The sequence below is a fragment of the Phyllobates terribilis genome, unplaced genomic scaffold, assembly GCF_046119375.1.
Source record: "Phyllobates terribilis strain yellow unplaced genomic scaffold, ASM4611937v1 Scaffold_3__8_contigs__length_932513732, whole genome shotgun sequence".
Classification (NCBI taxonomy): Eukaryota; Metazoa; Chordata; class Amphibia; order Anura; family Dendrobatidae; genus Phyllobates; species Phyllobates terribilis.
Genome location: NW_027362763.1, coordinates 532,232,143 through 532,259,026, shown reverse-complemented (window position 1 = coordinate 532,259,026; position 26,884 = coordinate 532,232,143). Strand labels below are relative to the sequence as shown.

Below are 26,884 nucleotides of genomic sequence, written 5' to 3'. Positions count from 1 at the left end.
AGAGCTGTGTTTATTGTAGGGTAAGAACGTTTTTTTCTGATACAATTTTGAGATAGATATGATACTTTAATTGCTTATTACTGGATTTTTGTGGTGTTGTGGTGAACAAAAAAAAATCACAATTTTGGTGTTTTGAATTTTTTTTTGTTCATGGTGTTTATAGATCAGGCTAATTAATTTTATATTTTGAAAGATTGAACTTTTCTGGAATCAGTGATACCATATATGTGAATTTTTTTTTCTGTCTTTATTTTTAATGGAGGAAAAGAGGGTGGATTTGAAATTTTATGCTTCCTTTATTTTTTAAAACATTTTTGCCATAGTAGCAACCCACCGTTGCCCTATGATCACGTCTTGGGAACGACCCCTGAGTACTGTATATTTTCTAATCAATTTTTACATAAATATAATACTATGTAATAATATCTGGCACTGAACAGAGGAGAACTGAAACCATGCCCTGGCTGAAAGCATATAGAACCTACATCTGAGTGAGACATGCAAATGTCTGTAACACATACTGTTTGTACCTCTCTCTAATATTCCGATGTTGCAGTTGTACATGTCCCTAGACTAAGCTATGGCAGCTACAATGAATATTTCTATTTTTCTGCCAATCCCACACCACTGACAAAAGCTCTATCTAAGTAGGTCAAGCTCTGTTTCCAAAGACTACACAAGCAACACAACATGAGCCACAAACAAAACATGCTTTCCCTAATGAACACCAAAGAAAACTTCTTTCTCTTTACCCCCTTAGACATCACATTAATCTCCTTTCTCTCCATGGAGAAGATGGGAATTCAAGTTAAGCTCCTTTTCCCCCATGCATGCCCTAGGACATCTAGAATACCATTTCAATCCTACTTACCTTTACCTGGTTAAACCTTCCTTTCCAATGACACTGGTGACACTAATGACACTCCAAGATCAAGAACTCACTGACTAGGCCATCAATGTTTTAGTTCCAGAAAAGCCTTTAAACACCTCACCTGTCCCTCCTTCATTAAAAGAAACTTGTCACCTACAGAGATGCTGTTTACCTGTAGATATAGTGGCAATCTGCAAGTAAATAGCGTTTAAATAATGTCTGGCAGGCAAACTGGACAATTGGCTACAGGGAGAAAAAAAGTTATATTCTCCCTGCAGCCGCTTGCTTTCAGTCAACGGGGCAGTGCAGGGAGCCAATACATTATAGTCACTCCCCAGCACATTTATTGGCAGCCTGCAGAAGATTTATGTGCAGCATATGTGCTGAGGAGGGTATAGATCAATGCTCACTATACAGTAACAGCCCCGGTAGTGCCCTGATGAGTGGAGTGAGCTGCTGCAGGGAATATAAAACTTCATTTTCTCCCTGTAGCCGCTCCTTTAGTAAACCTGCCAGGCATGATTTAAATTCTATTTACCTTCAGATGACTACTCTATCTGCAGTTAAAAAGCGTTTCTGGAAGTGACAGATTCCTTTTAACCCTAAACTGGGTTTCTACTAAGGATACAAATTAATCTACAGCTTTCTTCTCTTAGGGTCACAAAGTCAAAAGTTTTATCCACCAAGGCAACCTGAGACATGACTCAACCAAAGAAACCATAAGAAGTGTTGGAAACATAGAACTGGGGAGAGTGGTTGTATCCATGAAGTAATACAAAAATGTCAGCAGTAACCACTTCTGAATCTTTATAATATCGTAATCTAACATGTTTTTCAAAAAAGTGCAAATGATCCATAGCAAAAGGCTGGTTCCAATCTTCTACAACTGTGGCAATCAGTTCATATTTATCTACCTTTCTAGCTTTATCTGTGGCCCAGTAATGTCACTAACATCTTGAAAAATTTTGCAGTCAATGAACATTTGCTATATCTATATAGATTGTATAACAGCAAATTGGGCAGAATATCCAAAAGGTAAAACTATGTTCCACCTATCATTTAAATAGAACATTAACATCTACGTTTGAATAAAGATGAATTGTTTCTGGTTACAAAGGGTTATCCTATCATCACATTGCATTGTCTTTAGTTTAGTACTTAAATTATTTCTGTAATGAAAATAGATAGCAAATGTCAAAAAGCCTTCTTGTTTTCACAATCACATCCCTCTATCTCCTTCTCGTGCCTTTTCAGTGTAGGGGATGTATCCGGAATGCTATCTCTAGTACACCCTTCCCTTTCCATCGGACAATAGGTTAATAGCGAACTTGGCAAATATCTTCTAAGTAATCTCAAAAACATAGGAAAACATGCCATGTTCATTTTAAAAAAAGTGTACAAAATCAGAAATAAATGGACAGCTCCACCCGTGACTTACAGGCAATGGTTACTGTAACTTACAGTGTAGTCATTTTATTTGACAGATCTGAAAAAAATCTAAACTGTTTTTCTAGTTACCTTTTAAGGTACTTGCCTCAAGAAATATAGTAATATGCAATATACACATTAATGTGGTGTCAAAATAATTGAATGAAGTCACAGGTGAGATATGTGCCACCTCTTTATAAATAAAGTATAAATTCAATGTTGAAGGGGGTTTTCCAGGACAAAAGGATACATCGTCCATCCTTAAAATTGGACAGCAATATAAGAAGAGTGGGATCTAACTCCCAGTAACCCCTCCTTAGATCAGCTGAATAAAGGAACCGCTTCTTTATTCATCAGGCCCAGCTCTGTACTTTTGGTAGTTGGCGTGTCTGGTAGTGCAGTGCAGTCATTCAACGTGAATGGGACGGCGCTGCTGTGAGCTGCAATTGGGTCTCAGATCTGATAATCATAGACTACCACTGGTCGCTGCGTCATTTAGTAGCAGCTGGGCCTGGGATTGGAGCTTAGGCCAATGTTGTCCCTTATAAATGGAACTTGTCAGTTCATTCATGCTGCCCAACCACAGGGCAGCATGAATTAGAGCATGATTGCAACCAGGTATGTTATTCTCTGAAACTCTTTTAGATTCAGAGAAAACAGTTTGAAGATCTGGCTGAGAACCATAGCCAAAGAGGAGACTAGACCCAAAGCCGTGTTGGGTGAAGCTGGCCAGGGACTGCGCTGGACTAGTCATTGTTACACACCGGCCCTGGGTATCCCAGGTACTGCTTCCTTCACCTCAATTTGCTGCCCTCTGTTGTGTACCACGTTGGGTTTTAGAGGTTACCGGTGTGGTTCAGTCACTTCATCTCCCTAATCATATTTAAGGCCCATTAGGACACACACCTGTGTCTTGGGATTGAGACTCTAGTGTTCCATGTTTGCTTTGCTCCATTACTTGTACTTGCTGTGTTTTCAACTTGCATCCATCCCTCATGGGTTCCACTCTATCTGTCTAACTCTCCTGAGATTCCAGATAGTCCAAGTCCTCGATTCAATGTGTCCCCTGGGAAGCTGCACCAATGCCCAGAGTCTGTGTGCCCTTACCTAGACTAAATGCTTTGTGGACCTACCTCACCAGGTGAGCCTTACAGTCTCATCCCTGCCTATGGTCCCCATATCTTTAAACTATGGGCCCGATTAATCAAAGGATTCTGGAGTAGCTTTGAAAATTTGCAAAATGTTGGTGCAACATAAGGATGCACTAAAATTTGGCGACTTATGTTCTCACACCATTTTTGCACAGCTCTGATGGTTGGAGCTGAGTCATGATGGGGGCGTGACAACTGACAACTGGTGTAAGATTTGTGGTGAGGCGACAGAGGTGCCCGCCAGTTGTCCGATTATCCTGATTCATTAACAGATGTGCGCCTCTCAATGAATCAGGAGCATCTGACTCCAAGACAGCTCCACATCAATAATGGTGTGAACAATGCTTATCTTGATGAATCGGGCCAATGTTTTTCTGAAATGCTGAATCATTTCAAAGAGAAACATACCTGACAGCAATCGCGCAGCCAGACTATAATTCATGCCGCCTTTGGTTTGGGCAGCATGAAACGACTGACGGGTTCCTTTTAAATAAATACGGTAGATCTGATAGGCAATGACAAGCACATTAACTACAAAAAGTATGGAGCTGTCTCTGGTCAACAATGAAGGGTATACCATAGTGCACAGGGATCCTACAGTCAATTAACCAGCAGGAGTCAGAAACTCACCAATCTGATATTGATGGTCTATTATAAATAAAGGTCATTAATATACTAGTCCTGGAAAACCCCTTTGCTAATGCAATAATAATGATGATTGGAAACATTTTTCTGTAGGCAAGACAATGACTAGTTCTAAGGGCAGGTGCAGATGAGAGTATGTTTTCTCATCCGAGAGAATTGGGTTGATTATGCAAATCACACGCTGATCAGAGTGTGATCATAGTGTGATCCGACTTTCTCGGATGAGAAGATGGAGAATTTTTTTTTCCATATTGTTAGTCCATGGAAATCAGACTGCACTCAGATGTCATCCAAGTGAAGTCTGATGATTTCCACAGACTCACTGACTAGTTTGGCCAACTGCATCCAAATATCGGATCAAACTCAGGCATACAGCGATTTTTCCCTCAATCTGACATGTGTATGGCCCCCTAAACTAACACTGGTCCGAGTGCGATCTGATAGTATGTTGAATCGCGCTTGGAGCAAAAATATGCTTGTCTGCACCTGCCCTAATAGACTTGATACATATACAGTACAGACCAATAGTTTGGACACACCTGCTCATTTAAAGATTTTTCTGTATTTTCATGACTATGAAAATTGTACATTCACACTGAAGGCATCAAAACTATGAATTACCACATGTGGAATTATATACTTAACAAAAAAGTGTGAAACAACTGAAAATATGTCTTATATTCTAGGTTCTTCAAAGTAGCCACCTTTTGCTTTGATGACTGCTTTGCACACTCTTGGCATTCTCTTGATGAGCTTTAAGAGGTAGTCACCGGAAATGGTTTTCACTTCACAGGTGTGCCCTGTCAGGTTTAATAAGTGGGATTTCTTGCCTTATAAATGGGGTTGGGTCCATCAGTTGTGTTGTGCAGAAGTCAGGTGGATACACAGCTGATAGTCCTACTGAATAGACTGTTAGAATTTGTATTATGGCAAGAAAAAAGCAGCTAAGTAAAGAAAAACGAGTGGCCATCATTACTTTAAGAAATGAAGGTCAGTCAGTCTGAAAAATTGGGCAAACTTTGAAAGTATCCCCAAGTGCAGTTGCAAAAACCATCAACCGCTACAAAGAAACTGGCTCACATGAGGACCGCCCCAGGAAAGGAAGACCAAGAGTCACCTCTGCTTCTGAGGATAAATTTATCCGAGTCACCAGCCTCAGAAATCACAGGTTAACAGCAGCACAGATTAGAGACCAGGTCAATGCCACACAGAGTTCTAGCAGCAGACACTCTCTACAAAAACTGTTAAGAGGAGACTTTGTGCAGCAGGCCTTCATGGTAAAATAGCTGCTAGGAAACCACTGCTAAGGACAGGCAACAAGCAGAAGAGACTTGTTTGGGCTAAAGAACACAAGGAATGGACATTAGACCAGTGGAAATCTGTGCTTTCGTCTGATGAGTCCAAATTTGAGATCTTTGGTTCCAACCACCGTGTCTTTGTGCGACGCAGAAAAGGTGAACGGATGGACTCTACATGCCTGGTTCCCACCGTGAAGCATGGAGGAGGAGGTGTGATGGTGTGGGGGTGCTTTGCTGGTGACACTGTTGGGGATTTATTCAAAATTGAAGGCATACTGAACCAGCATGGCTACCACAGCATCTTGCAGCGGCATGCTATTCCATCCGGTTTGCATTTAGTTGGACCATCATTTATTTTTCAACAGGACAATGACCCCAAACATAGCTCCAGGCTGTGTAAGGGCTACTTGACCAAGAAGGAGAGTGATGGGGTGCTACGCCAGATGACCTGGCCTCCACAGTCACCAGACCTGAACCCAATCGAGATGGTTTGGGGTCAGCTGGACCGCAGAGTGAAGGCAAAAGGGCCAACAAGTGCTAAGCATCTCTGGGAACTCCTTCAAGATTGTTGGAGGACCATTTCCGGTGACTACCTCTTAAAGCTCATCAAGAGAATGCCAAGAGTGTGCAAAGCAGTCATCAAAGCAAAAGGTGGCTACTTTGAAGAACCTAAAATATAAGACATATTTTCAGTTGTTTCACACTTTTTTGTTAAGTATATAATTTCACATGTGTTAATTCATAGTTTTGATGCCTTCAGTGTGAATGTACAATTTTCATAGTCATGAAAATACAGAAAAATCTTTAAATGATCAGGTGTGTCCAAACTTTTGGTCTGTACTGTAGTAACACCTGTTCTATGTAAATCCAGCTTTAAAGCACCACTTCAGCGTTTTGTTTTTTTTTCAGCGCTGGAGAGATGCTTTAAGTTTAAGCCCCCTACTCCCGGTCACATACTCTCCTTCTGGAGTCTTTCCAGGTTTTCAGCACCGGCATGAAACACTGGAGCTGCGAGCAGGTCACTTTTCACAGGAGACGGACAGGAGCGGCGGGGAAACTGATGAAGGAGGTGGCAGGTGAGTATGAGACAGGGGACTTACATGTAAAGCACCACTCCAGCGGTGCAATAAAAAAAAACTATGGAGTGGTGCTTTAATTAAAAAATATTCATCTGACTTTCAACACATGATTGGAGTAAACAGAACTCCTCTTCTATTAATGAAAAGGCAACCAATGAAGTAAGAAAACAAACAAAACCTCCAAATATTTTTCTAGTTTTTGAATAATACGAAGAGTTGACAGTATAGTAAATAAATCGCTAGATGTGGAAAGATTTAATTTATGGACAAAGCTTGGCAAATGAAGGAGTCCTTACAAAGGTTTGCAGAAAAGTCTTTTTTTCTGTCGACATTGAAATCTCAGAGTGTCACCCAGGAAAAAAAGTTGCCATGGCAACAATGACAATGTGTTCAGTATTTCCCCCTGCTGTGACTGTATGTGATGAGGTCAACCGAGGTTGAAATCAACTTCTGACTTAGTCTTGGCCTAGGACTTTGCTGAGAAGACCAGATGGTTCTGTGTCAAGCTTAATTCATGCATTTTTTTCTGGGGAGTCCTAAAGACACAATATAGTAAATATATCGAGTAAATCCTGCCTAATAGAGTCAACAGGGATTTTTTTTCTTATATGATTCATGGCTCACTGCTGTTTATGAACACCATAATGAAATTTTACTTTTAGGATATTAAAGGGTTATCCAGGTTTTTAAAACTAATAGCATATCCTTAAAGGGGTTGTCCACTACTAAGACAACCCCTTCTTGAACTAAATGTTCAGCCCCGATAAAATAAAAAAACCTATACTCACCTACCGTGCTGGCGCTGTTCCAGTGGTGTCAGCACTCGCGGTCCCGGGGCTGTGATGCGGTGGAATGAGACTTGGTGCTCGGCGCCCAATCAGCGCCGGCGTCACTGTCCCCGCTTTCATATATTCTGAAGATGAAGAGGAAGTCATAGAGCAGCTGCAGCCTTAACTTCCTCTTCATGTTCAATTTTGTATGAAGGCAGGGACAGTGACGCCGGTGTTGTATTTTTTTTAAATAAAATCACTGTTTTATCTGCTGCAGATCTAGCAGTTCTCTGAATACTGAGTTCTATATAACCTTGCCCACACTACTGATTGGCAGCTTTCTGTGTAGAGTGTTCATGGGCAGAAAGTTGCCAATCAGTAGTGGGGCAACATTATACAGAGCTCATGAATATGAAGGACCATATGGCAGCAGATTTACTAGTCCTCCAGTGATAATCTTCTGCTGATAAAACAGTGATTTTATCAGAACCACAGCAAGCAGCCCAGTGAGTGACACATCACTAGAATCAGGGTCTTTGTTTCTAGATTATGTTGCTCTCAGACTATGTGGCAAAAAGTTGTTGACAGATTCCCTTTAGTTACCTATCTACAGTATCCATTAACAATGAGTCCACATGGTAGTAATCTGAACTCAATGTAAATGTAAATATTTACTAAACGGCATTGTGTAATGATGACTTGGAACACTTTGGGCTAATTGTGCTATGAGCAAAATTTGTGAAGGCATAAAAGCGTTGTTCAGGATTAGAAATGATGGTTGAAAATATATTGTGCTAGTGCTGGAAAGAACTATGGCTAGTTTAAGTGGCGCAGAAGCAATGACCAAAGACAGCAAGATCCTAAATTAATGGTTTAAATAAAAAAACAAAACAGTGAGTGTCCTGATTCTTTGCGAGACAAATCAAATGTGGTGGGAAGTGTGATGAGTAAACTGCAAGTGTATAGAATTTTACATTTTTGTAACATGTAGCATGTATTCAAATTTAGGTGCAGAAAAAATGCATCTGAAAAAGAACATTTGGATTTGATGTGGTTGAATCTTTTTATACTTCAAATATATAAAATAAAAGTGTTTCACTTGCAGAAACCACCACCACATCGAAACCCAAGCCAACATGCAGTTTGTCAGATTCAGTCTTTCATATCTAGTTTTTCATGTAGTATTAATAGCACCTCAATCACAATGTCTTAATAAAATCCTTAAGCCAGTGCACACTTTTGTACTAGAATCAGTAAGTTGCATTAAGGCTATGTGCTCACTATGTGTTTTCCAAGCGTTTATGCTGCGGAATTTCCGCAGCATAATCGTTTGGGAAACACTTGGTAATCCGCCCCCCATGGTCCCCAATGACAAGCCGTAATGTCAATGCGCCTGCTGCGGATTTTTCCGCAGCGTTTATGCTGCACTCAAAAATCCGCAGCATGTCCATTCATTTTGCGGACACGCAGCGTAATCGCCGCCATTGACTTGCATTGGAACGTTTGGATTCCGCATCACTACATCTGCACATGCGGATATCACACGGTTCAATGTGTGGATGGTACCCAGGTCTGGAGGAGAGGAGACTCTCATCCAGATCTGGGTACCATAGAAAACTGTAAAAAAAAGAATAAAATAAAAAATAAATATTATACTCACCTTCCGACTCCTTCTCTGTGCTTGCCGATAGATTGTGCTGGACTGAAGGACCTGCCGTGACGTCACAGTCATGTGACGGCAGGTCCTAGTACAGTGTACCGCGATCTGCTGGCAGCCTGAATGGAGCAAAGCAAGACTGCGGGGGCCATCGGAAGGTAAGTATACATTATTTTTTATTTTTTGACATTCTTTGGGGTCACACTATATAAATCCATGCCGTTTGCATGGATTTATATAGTGTGACCAAGTTGTCAAGCACTTTTCAAGTGATGCTAAAATCGCTTGGAAAGCGCTTGACAACCCGTATGCGGAAATGCAAGTGAATAACGCTTCACATCCGCATGTCCCTGGCAGGAAAAACGCATGTACAATCCACATGTACAATCCGCATGCGTTTTTTTCTGCCAGGGAGATGCAGAAACACTCAGGAAAAAATTCTGAGCATTTCTGCATCGTGGGCACATAGCCTAAGAGTGGAAGCTACAGAAAAAAATGATATGGATAAGCTTGTTCCTTTCCATGTTTTGGACCCAATCCTGGTTTTGGCCTACAAATAGTGACGTGAAATACTGATTATAATACACAAATGTAAAAAGGGCCTTACTATCCTGGTACTTGGCACACCAGCCTAACTAAAGAACTGTGACGGGCCTCCAGGGTTGCCGAGCATAGATGGAAAAAGTCCCACTCCAATGAGCACTTCATTGCATTTAAACAATCCCTCACTACCTTCAAGTCCACACTCACTGCAGCAAAACAAACATACTTCGCATCCCTCATATCCTCCCTGTCTCACAACCCCAAACAACTAGTCAACACCTTCAATTCTCTCCTCCGTCCCGCAGTGCCTCCTCCCTCTCCTCTTATTTCAGCCAAAAACTTTGCTTCATTCTTCAAGCAGAAGATTGACACCATCAGACAAAGCTTTTGTCTAAAGCCCCCACAGCCCCCCCCCCCACACCTACTCAACCCTCCTCCTCCAAAACCACTTTCTCCACCATTTCTGAAGATCAACTTTCCTCTTTACTCTCCAAATCACACCTCACGACCTGTAAACTTGACCCAATCCCGTCCCACCTCATCCCAAACCTTACCACTATCTTCATCCCAGCCCTAGCCCACCTCTTCAACCTGTCACTAACAACTGGTGTCTTCCCCTCATGCTTCAAACATGCCTCAATCACACCCATCCTCAAAAAGCCCTCCCTTGACCCATCCTCTCTGACTAGCTATCGCCCCATATCACTTCTCCCCTATGCCTCAAAACTACTGGAACAACACGTCCATTCTGAACTGTCCTCCCACCTCTCCTCCTGCTCACTCTTCGACCGCCTACAATCTGGTTTCCGACCGCACCATTCTACTGAAACTGCACTGACTAAAGTCACCAACGACCTACTAACCGCCAAATCCAAGCGACACTACTCTGTCCTCCTCCTCCTAGACCTGTCATCTGCCTTCGACACAGTGGACCATTACTACAAACTCTCTCATCTCTCGGCATCACAGACTTGGCCCTATCCTGGATCTCCTCATACCTAACAGACAGAACATTCAGTGTCTCCCATTCACGCACCACCTCCTCATCTCGCCCCCTATCTGTCGGTGTCCCCCAAGGTTCAGTCCTAGGACCTCTGCTCTTCTCCATCTACACCTTAGGCCTGGGGCAGCTCATAGTGTCCCATGGCTTTCATTATCACCTCTATGCTAATGACACACAGATCTACCTCTCTGGACCCGATATCTCCTCCCTACTAACCAAAATCCCACAATGTCTGTCCGCCATTTCATCCTTCTTCTCTGATAGATTTCTAAAACTTAACATGGACAAAACAGAATTCATCATCTTTCCGCCATCCCATTCACCCCCCCCAACTGACCTATCTATCAATGTCGATCGCTGTCCACTCTCCCCAGTCCCCCAAGCTCGCTGCCTTGGAGTAACCCTGGACTCTGAACTCTCCTTCAAACCACATATCCAAGCCCTTTCCACTTCCTGCCGACTCCAACTCAAAAATATCTCCAGGATCCGCACATTCCTCAACCATGAATCTGCAAAAACACTAGTGCACGCTCTCATCATCTCCCGCCTCGACTACTGCAACCTCCTGCTCTGTGGCCTCCCTTCTACCACTCTCGCACCCCTCCAATCTATCCTAAACTCTGCTGCCCGACTAATCCACCTGTCCCCCCGCTATTCCCCGGCCTCTCCTCTCTGTCAATCTCTTCACTGGCTCCCCATTGCTCAGAGACTCCAGTTCAAAACCCTAACCATGGCATACAAAGCCATTCACAACCTGTCTCCTCCATATATCTCTGACCTAGTCTCCCGTTACATACCCGCATGCAACCTCCGATCCTCACAAGATCTCCTTCTCTACTCCCCTCTAATCTCCTCCTCCCACAATCGCATACAAGATTTCTCCCGTGCTTCCCCCCTACTCTGGAACTCTCTACTCCAACACATCAGACTCTCGTCGACCGTGGAAACCTTCAAAAGGAGCCTGAAGACCCACCTCTTCCGACAAGCCTACAACCTGCAGTAACCACCGCTGCACGACCAGCTCTACCCTCACCTAATGTATCCTCACCCATCCCTAATAGATTGTGAGCCCTCGCGGGCAGGGTCCTCACTCCTCTTGTACCAGTCGCTGTCACATTGTGTTCAAGATTATTGTACTTGTTTTCGCTATGAATACCCCTTTTAACATGTAAAGTACCATGGAATAAATGGCGCTATAACAATAAATAATAATAATAATACTTAAACTAGCAATCAAACTAAACATAAAATAACAGTCTGTGGAATTTAAAGTCTTTAGCAATTAATGTTTGATGTCTAGTAAAGGTTTAGTCCCAGGATTAAAATGTCCAGGATTAAAATGCCCAGGAGTTGTAGTATGATCAGACCATGTTCCTGCATGGTCAGACACAGCCATTACACAGCACACAGATTATCTCAGCACAGGAACTTTTTATTTAAACACATCCAATTGTGGAAATTATTATTATTCAAAGATTTATTGATTAGAATTAAAGAAGTTTTCCCACAAACAAAGTTAAGTAATAGCTAACTGGTGCATATGTTTTGAAGGTTAGGATAACATCCTATATACTGTAAATTGGTTACATATTTCCTCCTGCAACATGTTCATTTTTGAATTGCACAAATTAGGTTCAAATGCGTAAGCCATACTTACTGTTCAGGAGCCGGTAATCGATAACGGGGTATGAGCCTCGGCGTTCAGAGAGAACACCCGTTTGACCTCTCACTCGAGCATCTCCTGTAAGAAATAAAAAGTCTAAAAATTAACATTTTTCTATTTGCTAAAAAGAATAAAGAAAGGGAAAGCGACATGTAGCAGCCAAGGTTGGGCTAATAACTGCAATAGCAAGATGTATTACTACAAATCAGTGTTTTCTACAGTTAACATTTTTAGGCTGGTAGGTTTTACAGGTAATAGATATCAAACAACTGCATAAAACGTGCAGCGAAAAAACAAGGGTTGCAACTGTCTAAACCACTATGTGTGGCCTCCCCCTTTACAAAAAATACCTACTACTAGAAGACTTTGGTTATATTACCTAAATAGCTGAACGTTATCCAAATTCTGCCCACTCGTATAATCTATTGCTGTGGGTCCAACAACATGATGAGCTTGTGTTAAATTTTTGGAAAGCAACAAGAGCAAAAATTGTAATGCAGAATACATAAACAGACACATAAACAGCGCACACTGTGCAAACATTTTGAAATGGATAATTATTTTTCATCAATTACAAAAGCGTATTTAATAAAATACACAAATGGATATATCAGATCATAACAGAAGCAAAACTAAGCACCCTAATCACTTGTCTTCATATTGGCTAGGTACTGTGTTGTAAGTACATAGGTACTAATATTAATGCAAAAAAAAAAAGTTGAAACTAGGCATGCGTGTGTTCATACTGATCTTCCTCGTGTGTATTTGAGGGGTCATGTACATGCCAGAATCCTGTGCACACCGCTTGGACAGCAGTTCATTGAGCCTGTATGAAATCAAAGGCAGAGAGAGGTACAGAAGAGTAATAAGGCAATCTACGGGAGCCCAAAAGCTGTGACTTAACAATTGCTGGAATGTAGGGAAAATGTGCGATTTTGGCTAGTAAGCTCTGAGAATTCTTGCAGACCCCAGGTATCTGCAATCTGTACATATAAGAAGACAATATTAATTGCCCCAAGAAGAAAGGAAACAAGGCGCAGGTTCCACAAACACCGAGAACAGGAAACAAAAAACAGTGCAGACAGCAACAGACAGGATACAGTGATGATTATGAACTAGTTTCCTGTCAAATAACTGCTTAGAGAGAGACATATTGTCTTAAAACTGTACTATATCATATATTAGGTACACCTTGTGCCCCATAGCATAGGAGTAGCATCCACTCTTATCACCCAATGTGACTAAGACCTCATTCAGACGTCTGTTTTGCACATATGGGTTCTATCCGTTTTTTTTTCTTTATAATCTAGTGTAGTATTCAGATGTCTGTGTTTTTCACGGACCATGTATCTATGCAAAACTTATGGAGACATGCCCGTTTTTCTCTAGTATCGCTGATGAAAAGTAGCAATACAAGTCTATGGGTCCGTGAAAGATATATACAACACATCTGTGTGCCATCTGTGTGCGCTCCGTATTTAACACTGGAAAGTATATGAGAAGCTTTGTAATTAATTTATTTATTTATCTATCTGTGAAAAACACTGATGACACATTGATGGTAAAAACGGACATGGGGCCCATACACTGATGACACACTGACACCAAAAACTGACACACTGACCATACACTGATAACACACTGATACAAAACACTAATGACACTGGTACCATTTTTTCATGTACATGTTTAAACTTGTACATGTGAATGAGGTCTAAAGCAGAGATTCTCAGGGATATAGGCTGTGATGTGGACCATGCATCTAGGTTGTCTTGAATGTCTTTAGTGTGTAATCCAAAACAGTAGTTTTGGCCCTTGATTTGATTGAAATTTTGCAGTCTTTAGAGCGTGTTCATTTAAGAAAGTCCTTCCAGTTTCTTAATTATCCATAACGTGCACATGCCATGTCACACATGCCAGGGAGTATGATGCATAAATTCATTATGAGGTGCACGACACTTACGAATTAGGCGCATCTTCTCCCTGGCATGCGCCTCTGTATGCCTTGCAAGAAATGATACTCCAGTCTGGGACTGGAGTAACGTTTCTGGTGCAATAAATGGTGCATTTTTGCGGAACCTGTAGCAAACTGACATGAAAACGTCAAAAGTCATTAACTTTATTTGTAATTACGCAAAAAAATTCTGACTTTTAAAAATGCTTTAGGCCAGTTTAATGGCGAAAACACTTTGATGAATCGACCCCCATGTCTATTTAATCATTACAACAAAGTATCATTCATGAAAATATCCAAGCAGCTTTATTACAGGCATAACAAATAAATGCCCGCAGAGCAATTAAAGGCAACCGTTAAAATAACAAAAGGAGCAATGCAATTGAAAATGTTATACGTATGTGTTAAATCCATTCAACAATCACAATAAATGTAAAATTAATTAATACCAGATATGGGATATTTCCAAATGATATTAATAACAAACAGAAGTCTACTACATTCTACCCTCCTCCATACACCTTCAGAAGTACCATGGACCACTGCAATGGCCAGAACCCATAACACAACCAGAAAAAGAAAGCAGTTCCAAATTTATATTCTTTTACATTAATGTTTTCAGTGGCAGAACTTGTAAACTTTCAGCTTTTTAAACAAAGCTAGTCCTCTGTTTTGCACACTCATAGGATGAATGACATAAGAAGGAAGGATATTGCCGTCTACCACCAAAAGAGAAGAGGAAATAAAACTCTGTGAAGTATAGTTCATATATATGTTTCTTCTCAGACAGACGGTACATAGAAATATCCTGGACAGAGCTGTCTCCAGTCACAGTTGGGAACAGTTTAGAAAACAAGTTTAAGGAAATACATTCACGTTGGCCAGAGAAAGCAATCCGCATCCACAAGTTGTCCTCCCTGTCGTGTATACTGTGTGACAGAAAGTACTGTGCGTCTCTGTGAGGTGATGCAATGTCAGTTAGGTCTACCCCTCCTCATTCCCTGTATTTGAGGTCTCCAGCAGTCACATATCACTTTAACAGATTTATGCTTCCAGTTTTGGGAAACTTGAGGCCTATTACTTTTTCTTCTAATGCAGCAGCAAAAAAGGCAAACACAGTTCTGGGTTGTATTAACAGAAGCATAGAGTCTAGATCACGTGAAGTAATTATCTCCATCTACTCCTCCTTGGTCAGACCTCATCTAGAATACTGTGTCCAGTTCTGGCCACCATGTTTTAAGAAAGACATCGAAAAACTGGAGCAAGTTCAGAGAAGAGCTACCAGGATGGTGAGCGGACTGCAAACTATGTCCTATGAGGAACGGTTAAAGGATCTGAGAATGTTTAGCTTGCAAAAAAGAAGACTGAGAGGAGATGTAATAGCGGTCTACAAATATCTGAAGGGATGTCACAGTGTAGAGGGATCATCGTTATTCTCATTTGCACATGAAAACATGAGAAGCAATGGAATGAAGCTGAAAGGGAGAAGATACAGATTAGATATTAGAAAAAAACTTTTTGACACTGAGGGTGATCAATGAGTGGAACAGGCTGCCACGAGAGGTGGTGAGTTCTCCTTCAATGGAATATTCTCATCTGCACATGGAAACACGAGAAGCAATGGGATGAAACTGAATGGGAGAAGATACAGATTAGATATTAGAAAAAAACTTTTTGACAGTTAGGGTGATCAATGAGTGGAACAGGCTGCCACCAGAGGTGGTGAGTTCTCCTTCAATGGAATATTCTCATCTGCACATGGAAACACGAGAAGCAATGGGATGAAACTGAATGGGAGAAGATACAGATTAGATATTAGAAAAAAACTTTTTGACAGTGAGGGTAATCAATGAGTAGAACAGGCTGCCATGAGAGGTGGTGAGTTCTCCTTCAATGGAATATTCTCATCTGCACATGGAAACACGAGAAGCAATGGGATGAAACTGAATGGGAGAAGATACAGATTAGATATTAGAAAAAAACTTTTTGACAGTGAGGGTAATCAATGAGTAGAACAGGCTGCCATGAGAGGTGGTGAGTTCTCCTTCAATGGAATATTCTCATCTGCACATGGAAACACGAGAAGCAATGGGATGAAACTGAATGAGAGAAGATACAGATTAGTTATTAGAAAAAAACTTTTTGACAGTGAGGGTCACTTGGACACGATGACCCTGGAGGTCCCCTCCAAATCTACCATTCTATAATTCTATTATTTACAAACTGCTTTCTGAAGCCCATGTACCTTTAATAATACAAGAAAACAAGTAAGAAATATATAAATGTATATTTTGTTAGGATCACATCCAAATATACTAAGGTAGATTTATCAAGACTAAAAGAAGAAAAAAAATTTCCTTGTTGCCCATAGCAACCAATTAGAGCACAGATTTCAATTTACCAGAGCTGTTTAAAAATGGAGGTCTCAAGTTGATTCATGTTGTGCTAGTCCAGCATCCAGTCTTGTCCTACTATTCAGCTAGTCTTCACTTCTAAGCCTGAAATCCTTGGCCCGAAAGAACAAGGGAACACCAAGCGCAATAGGGTCTTATCTAATGGACAATTTGTATAAGTGAGGGGTATGAAAACTGCTTGCCTGGGTAAAGTCCATCTTTACCCAGCATCATGCAGATCAGAAGTTGGTGCAAACAAAACGCATAGTCAATCTTCTGAATTTCTTGAATTACATCAGCAGCGCAGACTGTCACTCCTATCCTCCCACTACTTGGAATCCTTGGCCCGGCATCTTGGGCGTCTCTTGCCTTTATCAGCCCTGTAGGTCCTGGTAGAACACTGGACTAGTAGTAGTGTAAGGGGGAAGACCGAGGTGTAAGTACTTTCAGAACAAGGGATCCGGAACTGCCGCGGCCATACCTCTGGTTGCAGGGGGAAGACAAACTGCGAGCACAGGAGTCAGGTGACTGGGAAGCTGGGGGCGTGTCCAGAGTGAGAGCTGGGAGGTGACTGGGAAACTGGTGGTTTGGCTAGAGAGAAGGGGAGATGAGGACTTTTGCTCGGGAAAGCTTCAGGAGAGTCCTGCTCAGGAGAGCAGTGTGAGAGAGTCCAGGCTCCTGGCTCCAGTATTTGGAGCAAGATCCGAGTTCAGTGGACCGGAGGAGTCAAGCCGACTAGAGGGAGAAGTGACGCAGGTTTCGTGGAGCCGAGCACATGAGGTTATGGACTAGGGGCTCAGCGGGTAAAACCGGAGACTCTGCTACATCTAGTTAAACTGTGAACTGTCAGTTATAGACTTTTACCTGCTACTTTCCTTGTTTTTCCCCATATTTTCCCCTGTTACTCCCTGCGTGGAGATTGACCCTGTTATCATAAATCTCCCCTGTTTATTAACCCTGTATTGGCTGCTCTGTGTTTCTGTGTCACTGCATCTAAAGTACCCGTGTTACAGTAGTGTAAATTTAATTGCTCATTTAGAAAGCTGTGCTCTTCTAAGTTGCTACAGGCAACAATGTTTTTTATAGTTTTAATAAATAAATTCCAATATTTTGCAAGTGGACAACCCCTGCAAAAAATGCATAGTAAACATTTGGAGTGACCTTAAATAGGTAGTATGGTTAAAGAGGACTTTTAATTAGAATTTTTAATTAGAAATGAGTATCTCCTCCATTTAGTGTTTCTCGACTGATTCTGGACCCATTTTTCTTATGTGCCCCTCTGTTGCAAAGTTATGTCCCTAGGTGATAATGGCAAATCTTCCCTTCAAGCAACTGGGCTGGGCGTATGCCACAGGACATCTCTGTGGGCTTTTACATTTTCTCCTATGATGCTGGTCCAATTAAGACGCAATCACGCACTGAGAAATTTGCATCTTTTTAACAGAGGGACAAAACTTTGGAATGGAGGGGTACAAAAGAAAAAGAAAAGTGGTTCCAAAAAGAATGAAAAAAAAAAATGCAACACGAATATAAAACAGATACAAAACAATGGAAAAATGGATGACACAACAGAAAATAAGTCAATTTTTGGTGGCTGAAAAACCGGATGTTGTGAATACAGTTTTGTGGCACTTAATGACATATAACTATTACAAGTTCTCTCCTGCTCTTGTTAGTGTATCTTTCTTCACATACTGTACAGCTCTTATGTCCATAAAATGGCTGCTGGCGGAGGAGCATGTGACCAGACCTGTCCATTTCTATCCTCTAATTAAAAAATACCTCACAAGGGAAAACTGCTTTTCAGTTGGAGGATGCTGAAGGACACGCCTGGTCACTTGTTCCTCCATTAGCAGAAATTTTCTGTGTAGGAGATCTGTACAGTCTGTCAAGAATGCTGCACTAACAAGAGAAAGTAGGAGAACCAGTAATATTTATGTATTGGTAAATGTCATTAAAATCATGTCCCCCACCAGTGCCGTAACTTGAAGGTTGTGGGCCCCAATGCAAAATCTCCAATCGGGCCCCCAACAATCATTTTATTAGCATTAGTCTTCTCATATGCACCAATGAGTCATTTTGTGTTCCCACGGGCTCCAGGATCCTGGTGTAATGTAACTACAACCAGTGAACCCATTTTTGTTACGCACCTGTCCCCGAAACATTTATTAAATTAAGATAAGGTGGCCAAACCATTTAAATTTCGACTTTCTCCCCAGCGTTGGTTACCTGCGATTTCTGAACTGTTACACTTACACATGATTACTCTACTGAACAATCAGGATGAGTCATTTTAAGCCTAGATAACGTGTATAATAACTATGTACGGTAACAAGTTTAGGAGCAAACGTAACTCCATGCAATAATAGAAATAAGTTAGCGCTTTAACTCCATTATGACTAAACTAGTGAGGCTTTTTTCATGCTGTGGTTTTGGCTTCCATTAAATGCATTAGTATTTGTCAGCTATAGTATTCCACTGTAAAAAAAGCATATACTAGGAGATATATGATTTTACTGAATGCCTCTATATGGAATAGCGCAGTCTGCTGCAATATGAAAATCTGATATATACTGGTCGAATAAAGTCCAAATTGTAGCCATGAGCAAAAAGATTAGCACTAGCCTGGTCTGGTATCAAATCCAGTATTCCGTGGCAGCCGAACCATGGCAGGGCACACTTCCTAGACTGCCACTTGATTTCTGGCATCCTGGATGCCTCTTGCCATTACTAACCCTTCATGACCTAATGCTGATGTGTGAGGTCTAGTCACTAGAGCTGATGCGAAAATGATGTGCATCGGATCGTGAAATCATCATATTGCAGGGGTCTACCCAATGCAAGAGTCGCCCAGGATGCCGATATTTGAGTATCGTCAGCTGAAGGTCACACTGTCTTGGTCTGGCAGTCCCAGGGTACAGAGCCAGGCTAGTGCAAATCTTTTTACTCAACTCAAACTGTCCTCCATTGTGTGCTGGCACATATGATAAATGTTCACTGCCAACATGGTATGAAAGTAGTAACATATAAAACCATGTTATGAATGAAAGATATATGTTCCTAGCTAACTCATACAACTGAAGTTTGGTTGTAGATAGTACTAAAAATTAAATACTATTTTTCCTGTAAGTGTCCACATTTTGGTTAGTTTATGGTAATTTCAATGTAGCTTTATATGCAAAATATCTGAGCAGTTAATAACAATATTTCAACAATATGTCCTTTACAAAAAAATACCCAAGTACAATTTCTCTAGATGGAAAATGTTAGTTGTTGGTTAGCCACACAGGGTGGTAGCCACATCACAGAAATACCAGGACCACAAATGTGTGCCCTGAATTGTGGCATCTGTGTTACGTGATATTGATCGGTAAGAAATAATAGCCATCTCAGTGAAGTTTATATATAGAGTGTGGCACGCTGCGGGGCTTCATGATATAAGACACTACCATCCTTGTAAGCTTTGCTTACAGAACATGTAGGCACATACTTGTAGTACCTTATACAAATGTAAACCTTTGGCATTTGACTCGAAACGTGGGTGGCATTACTAACTGGTTTACGTCTCAAATGTTCTCCTTCTGTTCTGCTCAATACGAGGAAAATGTAAAAGCCACAACTACCTTAAACTGAGAACATTTCAAAACTGCTTTTAGCAGTCAGTCATTATTTATGTCAAAATCTCCAAACGCGTAAAAATGTATTAAGCAAATGAAACTTCAACTATGACCTATGAAGGGTGCCAATCTAATACAAAGACTTAGAATAGGACAGATCTTCCACCCCGTCTCCCAAAAATGTATTATATGACCGAATATATAGTTTGTATAATTTGAATCAAAGAAAATTCTCTGCACAATTACATGACCAATACTATAAAGAATCTACAATCGTATGTATATAAACTCCAAGACACATAAAACCAATTTACTGGTTGTACAAACACCTGGGCCATTACTTCATGAATTGGGAAGGTCAAAGTCATCAGATTTAATTCGCTAACATGACATCAATGGTTACATATAAACAAGTGAAAACTCACATCTGTCTTACATTTTAGGAGGATATACAGAGTAAACTGTATCATAAAAAGTTATTAGCCATGATTATGAGAGTTGTATTTGAAGGTTATGATTATACTTTTATGCCATGCAGGTTAGAGCTCTCAATTCCTGCCATCAACTGAGTTAATTTTTATTTAAATTCCTTTTTTATACATTGATGTCCTGTATAAATCCTGAGAATACGGGACGCCTCGTGCTATTTTTGTATATAAAGTCCCTATGTATAACATAGTAAGAACTATTACTTATTGAATGCAGTATGTAACCACCTAGAACAAAAGTGGATCCAGCTTTAACTACAACATCCCAAAAACTGAACAGTCCAAATGATAGCTGGCACTCACATCTTCTTAAAAGAATTGCTTTATTGATCCAGTAGTATAAAAGGCACATAAAATTATTGAACACAACAGCATAAAAATTAAAAGGGCAGAAAATAAATATCCGCTGCGATCCCAGGCAGCAAAAGGACCATCCAGGTCTGAAACATGTTGCCTGGGAGCGCAGCGGATATTTCGCCGTCAACCTGGTCAGGTGAGCTGATTGCTCTTTTTTCACCCCAAAAACTCAGTTTTGTTTGGAGTCTATGACAATCTTATACCCTGAGCCATATCTTCAAAGAGGTTAAGAGTCAATGTGTTGGCGACTAATAACTTTAGCTGTCCATGTGCCTACTGTACCTGTTGCACAGAAGAGGAAACAAAAGTCTATGAATTTCTTGCCCATACTAAAAAAACAAAAAAAAAAAACAACTTTTTTTTTATTATTATTCTGTCCAGCATGAAAGTTATGTAACCTTGCAAAACACGTTATGAGGGCATTTATCTTCATACCAGTTAAAATTAAATGTAAATGGCTCCCAATTTGCTGCTTTTCCCCAGTCTATTTACATAGCTTTAGCTACAATTATATCAGAACATACTCATTCGGAGTACAGATGATAGCAGTGAAAGGTCAGCAGCTGTGTCTCACCAGTAGATTGTTCTGATATGTAGAACACTCCGAGGAGTCAGGTGCTGGTTCATTCACTGCATTCATCTGTACTCCAAATGAGTAAGTTCTGATATCAATACAGCTGAAGGCAAGCAAATAGACTGAGGGAAAGCAGAGTTTTGGAAGCCACTTACACACATGGTCAAAATTGTTGGTTTAATAAAAGAAAAACCCACAATGGTCACAGAAATAACTTGAATCTGACAAAAGTAATAATAAATTAAAAATCTATGTAAATGAAGAAATGAAAGTCAGACATTGCTTTTCAGCCCTGCTTCCACAGAATTTTAAAAAAATTAAACTCATGAAATAGGCCTGGACAGAAATGATGGTACTGAGACTTAATATTTTGTTGAACAACCTTTTGAGGCAATCACTGCAATCAAATGATTCCTGTAACTGTCAATGAGACTTCTGCACCTCTCGATAGGTATTTTGGCCCACTCCTCATAAGCAAACTGCTCCAATTGACTCTGACACTGATGTTCCTTGCGCTTGAAGTTCATCTTTAATCTCCTTGAAAGTTATCCTGGGCTCTTTTGTTACCATTCGTATTATCCGTTTCTTTGATTTGTCATCAATTTTCCTCCTGCGGCCACATCCAGGGAGGTTGTTGGCTACAGTCACATGGATCTTAAATTTCTGAATAATATGTGCAACTGTAGTCACAGGAACATCAAGCTGCTTGGAGATGGTCTTATAACCTTTACCTTTAACATGCTTGTCTATAAGTTTCTTTCTAATCTCCTGAGACAACTCTTTCCTTTGCTTCATCTGGTCCATGTTGAGTGTGGTACACACCATGTCACCAAACAGCACAGTGAGTATCTGTAGTCCTATATACAGGCCCACTGACTGATTACAAGATTGTAGACACCTGTGATGCTAATTAGTGGACACAACTTGATTTAACATGTCCCTTTTGTCACATTATTTTCAGGGGTACCATCATTTCTGTCCAGGCCTATTTCATGAGTTTAATTTTTTTAAAAGTTCTGTGGAAGCAGAAAAGCAATGTCCGACTTTCATTTATTCATTTTCATAGATTTTTAATTTATTATTACTTTTGTGAGATTCAAGTTATTTCTGTGACCATTGTGGGTTTTTCTTTCATTAAACGAGGGGTACCAAAAATTTTGACCACGTGTGTACATGCATTTTTTTTACAGAAATTAAGACAAATCCCCTAATAAAGTGATATGTAAAGTTTCATAACTTTCCATGCTGGACAAAATTATAAAAAAAAATGAAAGTTTATTCTTTAAGAACTGAGAAACCACACAGAACCACAATTTTATAACAAGAAGCAAATCATTAGCTACTTTTTTCCTCTATCAAATCAGTTCTGGCTTTGCAGAAGGAGAGGATCTCAATAAGGCTATGACCCCACTATTAGTATTTGGTCAGTATTTTTTCTCAGGAGTGGGAGCCAAAACCAGGAGTGGGTGATAAATGCAGAATTGGTGACTTGTTTCTATTATACCTTTTCTCTGATTGTTCCTCACCTGGTTCTGGCTTCCATTCCTGAGAATAATACTGACCGAATACTGATAGTGGGGCCGTGGTCTAAGTCTCCAAATGACAACATCCTAAATTTTTTGGTTGGGAATCCCCCTGCTTTATGTTACATCTGTGCTAGTTCAATATGTATTAGCAAAATCTCCTCGGTAGAGTATTTTTTTTTTTTTTAAAAAAAGGGTGCTTGGTAAGCTAATTTACATCACAGTAAGGAAATGATGATCAACTACAGGAGAATAAAAGATTTTAGTAAATGTTACACACACACAGTCAAAAAATTCTTATAAGATTGTTCCCCAGGGATTGTCCTCTTAAATGTGCTCATTTCATGTGTCACTCAGTTTTAAAGGTTTAGGAGCCAGAAAAGCAACATGTAGTGTATTACAGATGGACAGAAAAACGAAGTTCTCGTAACCATTTGCCTGGAGTGTTGCCATCTGTAAATACTTAGATACTGCTTATAGATCTCACGTCGATGTAAGGATGCGTGCTTGCGTGCATCCATGTTTACACTTTGCTTTCCTGATTCCTTCATAGTTCAAGTAATATTTGGATGTAATTAGATGCCTTTCTAAGACAGTAAACTGAAAACAAAGAGAGGATCCACACGTACAAAGGAAATGACCTGCGCAACATTATTTACAGGAGACGTGAAAATAGGGTTTCAGTAAGGTCGGGGGGTGAGGTATGTCTGAAGCACAGCATAAAACTGGCCTTTGAGATAGACTGTAAAGGAAATCCTGCAATGTGTTGACTTTCTACTTTTTCTGTTTGCCACTAAAACTGCTAAAATCTTGTGCGCTCTGATCATTACATGATAGGAATTATTTTTATAAAAACAGATACTTAGTTCCACCTTGTGATTTGTGGATCCTGTATAGTTAATGTAAATGTCCTCACCTTTATGTCCACTTATGAGAAAAAAACAAGCAATATGAGAGTATAGAACCTCATTCATTATTATTTACTCCTGGGAAGCATTTTGCCTTTAGTCTTATATGCAGTATATGCTATACATGGGAACATCACAATACTAAGAAAGTATGATATTGTATCCAGATATATGTTGATTAATATATGTAGATGGAAAAAGATTAAAGTACTAGAAAACACCCTAAACAGCACAATTTGAAATAAAACTAAAATGAACAATAATACAAAATGTACTTATATCTGTTATTACAGTGCCTACCTGGTGTACTATGGAAACCCCTACGAAAAACCAGTTCACCATCGATTGAACATAGATGTGGTGCAAGGAGTATTACTTTCTCGCTAGTCGTTTACTCTTTGAAAACTACACTCCCACCACAGGTAAAGAATAGAAATAATGACTCTCTGACCAACAAAAAAAACCTGTAGAACAAGATAGTAGGAGCTCTAGTTGACATGCATCATCTAATGGCCAACGGTTGTAACCTCCAAGCATCAGTGACATGCCTAATGTCAACTAATGTCATCTGGGCAAGTTAAAAACACAGGCCCCAACTCATCAAAGCTTTTATGCCAGAAAACTGTCATAAATTGCTTTGAAAAGTTGCAGAATTGGACACAGCTGGGGTGTGATGGGGCTTGGTAACCCTTGCTCTTCAAATTGCGTTCCTTGTGCCATAAATCTTACTCCAGTACCTGACTGGAGTAAGATTTGTGGCAAGGCGCACGCCAATTTGCGCCTTGCCGGATTCCTCTTAATGAAGCAGGTACCTCCCACTCCACCCTGGCTTATCAAAACTGGCATGAAAAATGTCGGCCTTGATGAATCTTGACCACAGTATCCAAAACCAAAATATATGTTGAATATTGATAAAAAAATATTATATGCAGTCCAAAATTGTAGGTAACAAAAAATGTAGAAAATAGTAACTTAATTCCTGTCAAAGTATTGCAGGTGGAGACTGGGGGATCATACATTGTTACATAGTTAATACAGTTGAAAAAAAGATAACTGTTCATGAAGTTCAACTGAGGGATGGGAAAGGCTAAAAAGAAGTGGCACATGCACGACCACAATGCATGATCCAGTCCACTGCAAAAAAAAGCTAATCTTTCATCCCCGATCACAATTGTTGATCTACTGCACTACACATTTCCATAGTTATTCATGTTATGTTCTTCTAAAGATCCATCTGTTTGAATATAGAACCATGGGTTACAAAAGACATGTAATGCAAGCGCTATTTTGGAGAAAAGCCATGCCTCTGAATACCTAAGTGCCAGACACTGTTGATCGTTTTTATTCAATGCAATTGAAAATATCTAGATACAGACTTGCCAAGCGCTTTCTTCTCAGTGACTTCACAACAAAACTACAGTTTCCAGCAGGGCTGTGGAGTTGGTAAGACAAAACCTCCGACTCCGACTCAATTTCCATGACTCCGACTTCCTCATACATGGCTCATGCTTAAGTGATAAATTTACTGTAGCACAAATTCATCTCAGCTAAAAGTCTAGACCCTTAGATCAGGAATAGGACAGACATTTATAGGACATTTCAGAACTTTCCCAAATTCTTATGAAAAAATATTCCCCACAAACGGCATTGAACTACTGTACCCAATTTATTATATATTTTAGGAGTCGGAGTCGGACCATTTTATACCAATTCCGACTCCACCAAAAGGGACACCGACTATGACTCCACAGCCCTGGTTTCCTTACTATACTTACAGTATAGTAAGTGGGTGTTTACAGTCTTGTACAGTGTGGACATTTTTATTGCTTGCTACCATCTGTATATGTAGAAGCTTTATAGAGGTGCAATCTCACTGACCAACACCGCATGTGGCACAAAGTCTATAGGAATGAAAACACAGGAAACATGCGTGTTAGCTTTAAATATGGTGCAGCATGGTGGCTTAGTGGGCAACACTGTAGTCTTGCAACACAGAGGTCCTGAGTTTAAATCCCACCAAGGATAATATCTGCTCGGAGTTTATATAATCTGCCCATGATGGCATGGGTATCCTCTGGGTACTCTGGTTTCCTCCAACACTCCAAAGACACACTTATAGGAAACTTGGATTGTGAGTCCCGATGAGGACAGTGATGATGTGCGTAAAGTGCTGTGGAATTAATGGCGCTATATAAAGGAGGGAAATAAATAAATTTAAGAAGGACCAAGACATATGAAGTGTGACAGGCACTTTCTGATCGTGAAAGCGTTGCCTGTTGTAATACTCATAGGAAGATTGGACTATAAAAGCCAGAATTTGGAAATTGTTGTGTAGGAATGACAACTTTTAATAGAAAGAGAACAATCATGAAGAGGGCATTTACTGAAATGTGGTGCCACAAGCATTGGTCTGAAATACATATTTGCATTTCTGTATTTAAGGCCATGCAGGGAATAGTACCAGAAATAAGCACCAACATGGCCACTGACATCTAAGACAAATCACTGATAAATACCTTAGGAAGGAATTTGGAATTTGTAGGGACCAATTCAAGACCATCATTGACTGAAAGAGAAGGGTATCTATGTCTTTAGAGAACCATGCATTACATTGGCAGCCCATTGATTTTAATGGGTTTTGTAAAATGATTTATTTGCCCCATGGCAGTGCTTCTGGTTTTACTGCTTACATAACATTGCCTTGTGGCTCTGCTAGCAGGACAATAATTATTGTCAGTTCAGTGGTTTCTTATTGCAAAAAAGCTATTGCCCCAGTCAGACAACGCCTTCAAGGGCAAATACAAATAACAAGAGACACTTCAAGTTTGTCAGTGCAATCAATGATGGTGAAACAGTGCAAAGTAAATCTAAGCCTATGACACAGAAAAGTTTGGAGAAGAGGTGAGCTTCAGATGTAAAGAGGACCTTTCACTGGATTTTTTCATTTAAACTTGGCACCCCC

General features: G+C 40.3%; 1 protein-coding gene across 3 annotated transcripts in view; it reads right to left on the bottom strand.

The window, feature by feature from the left end:
• The window catches only part of PDE7B (phosphodiesterase 7B), a 500,526-nt gene that overhangs the window by 52,247 nt on the left and 421,395 nt on the right, over positions 1-26,884 (bottom strand). For all 3 annotated transcript variants that reach the window (XM_073671310.1, XM_073671309.1, XM_073671308.1), the window contains one exon: positions 12,103-12,186. In XM_073671310.1, coding sequence (XP_073527411.1) covers positions 12,103-12,186 — 84 coding nt within the window. The remainder of the gene's footprint in view (positions 1-12,102; positions 12,187-26,884) is intronic.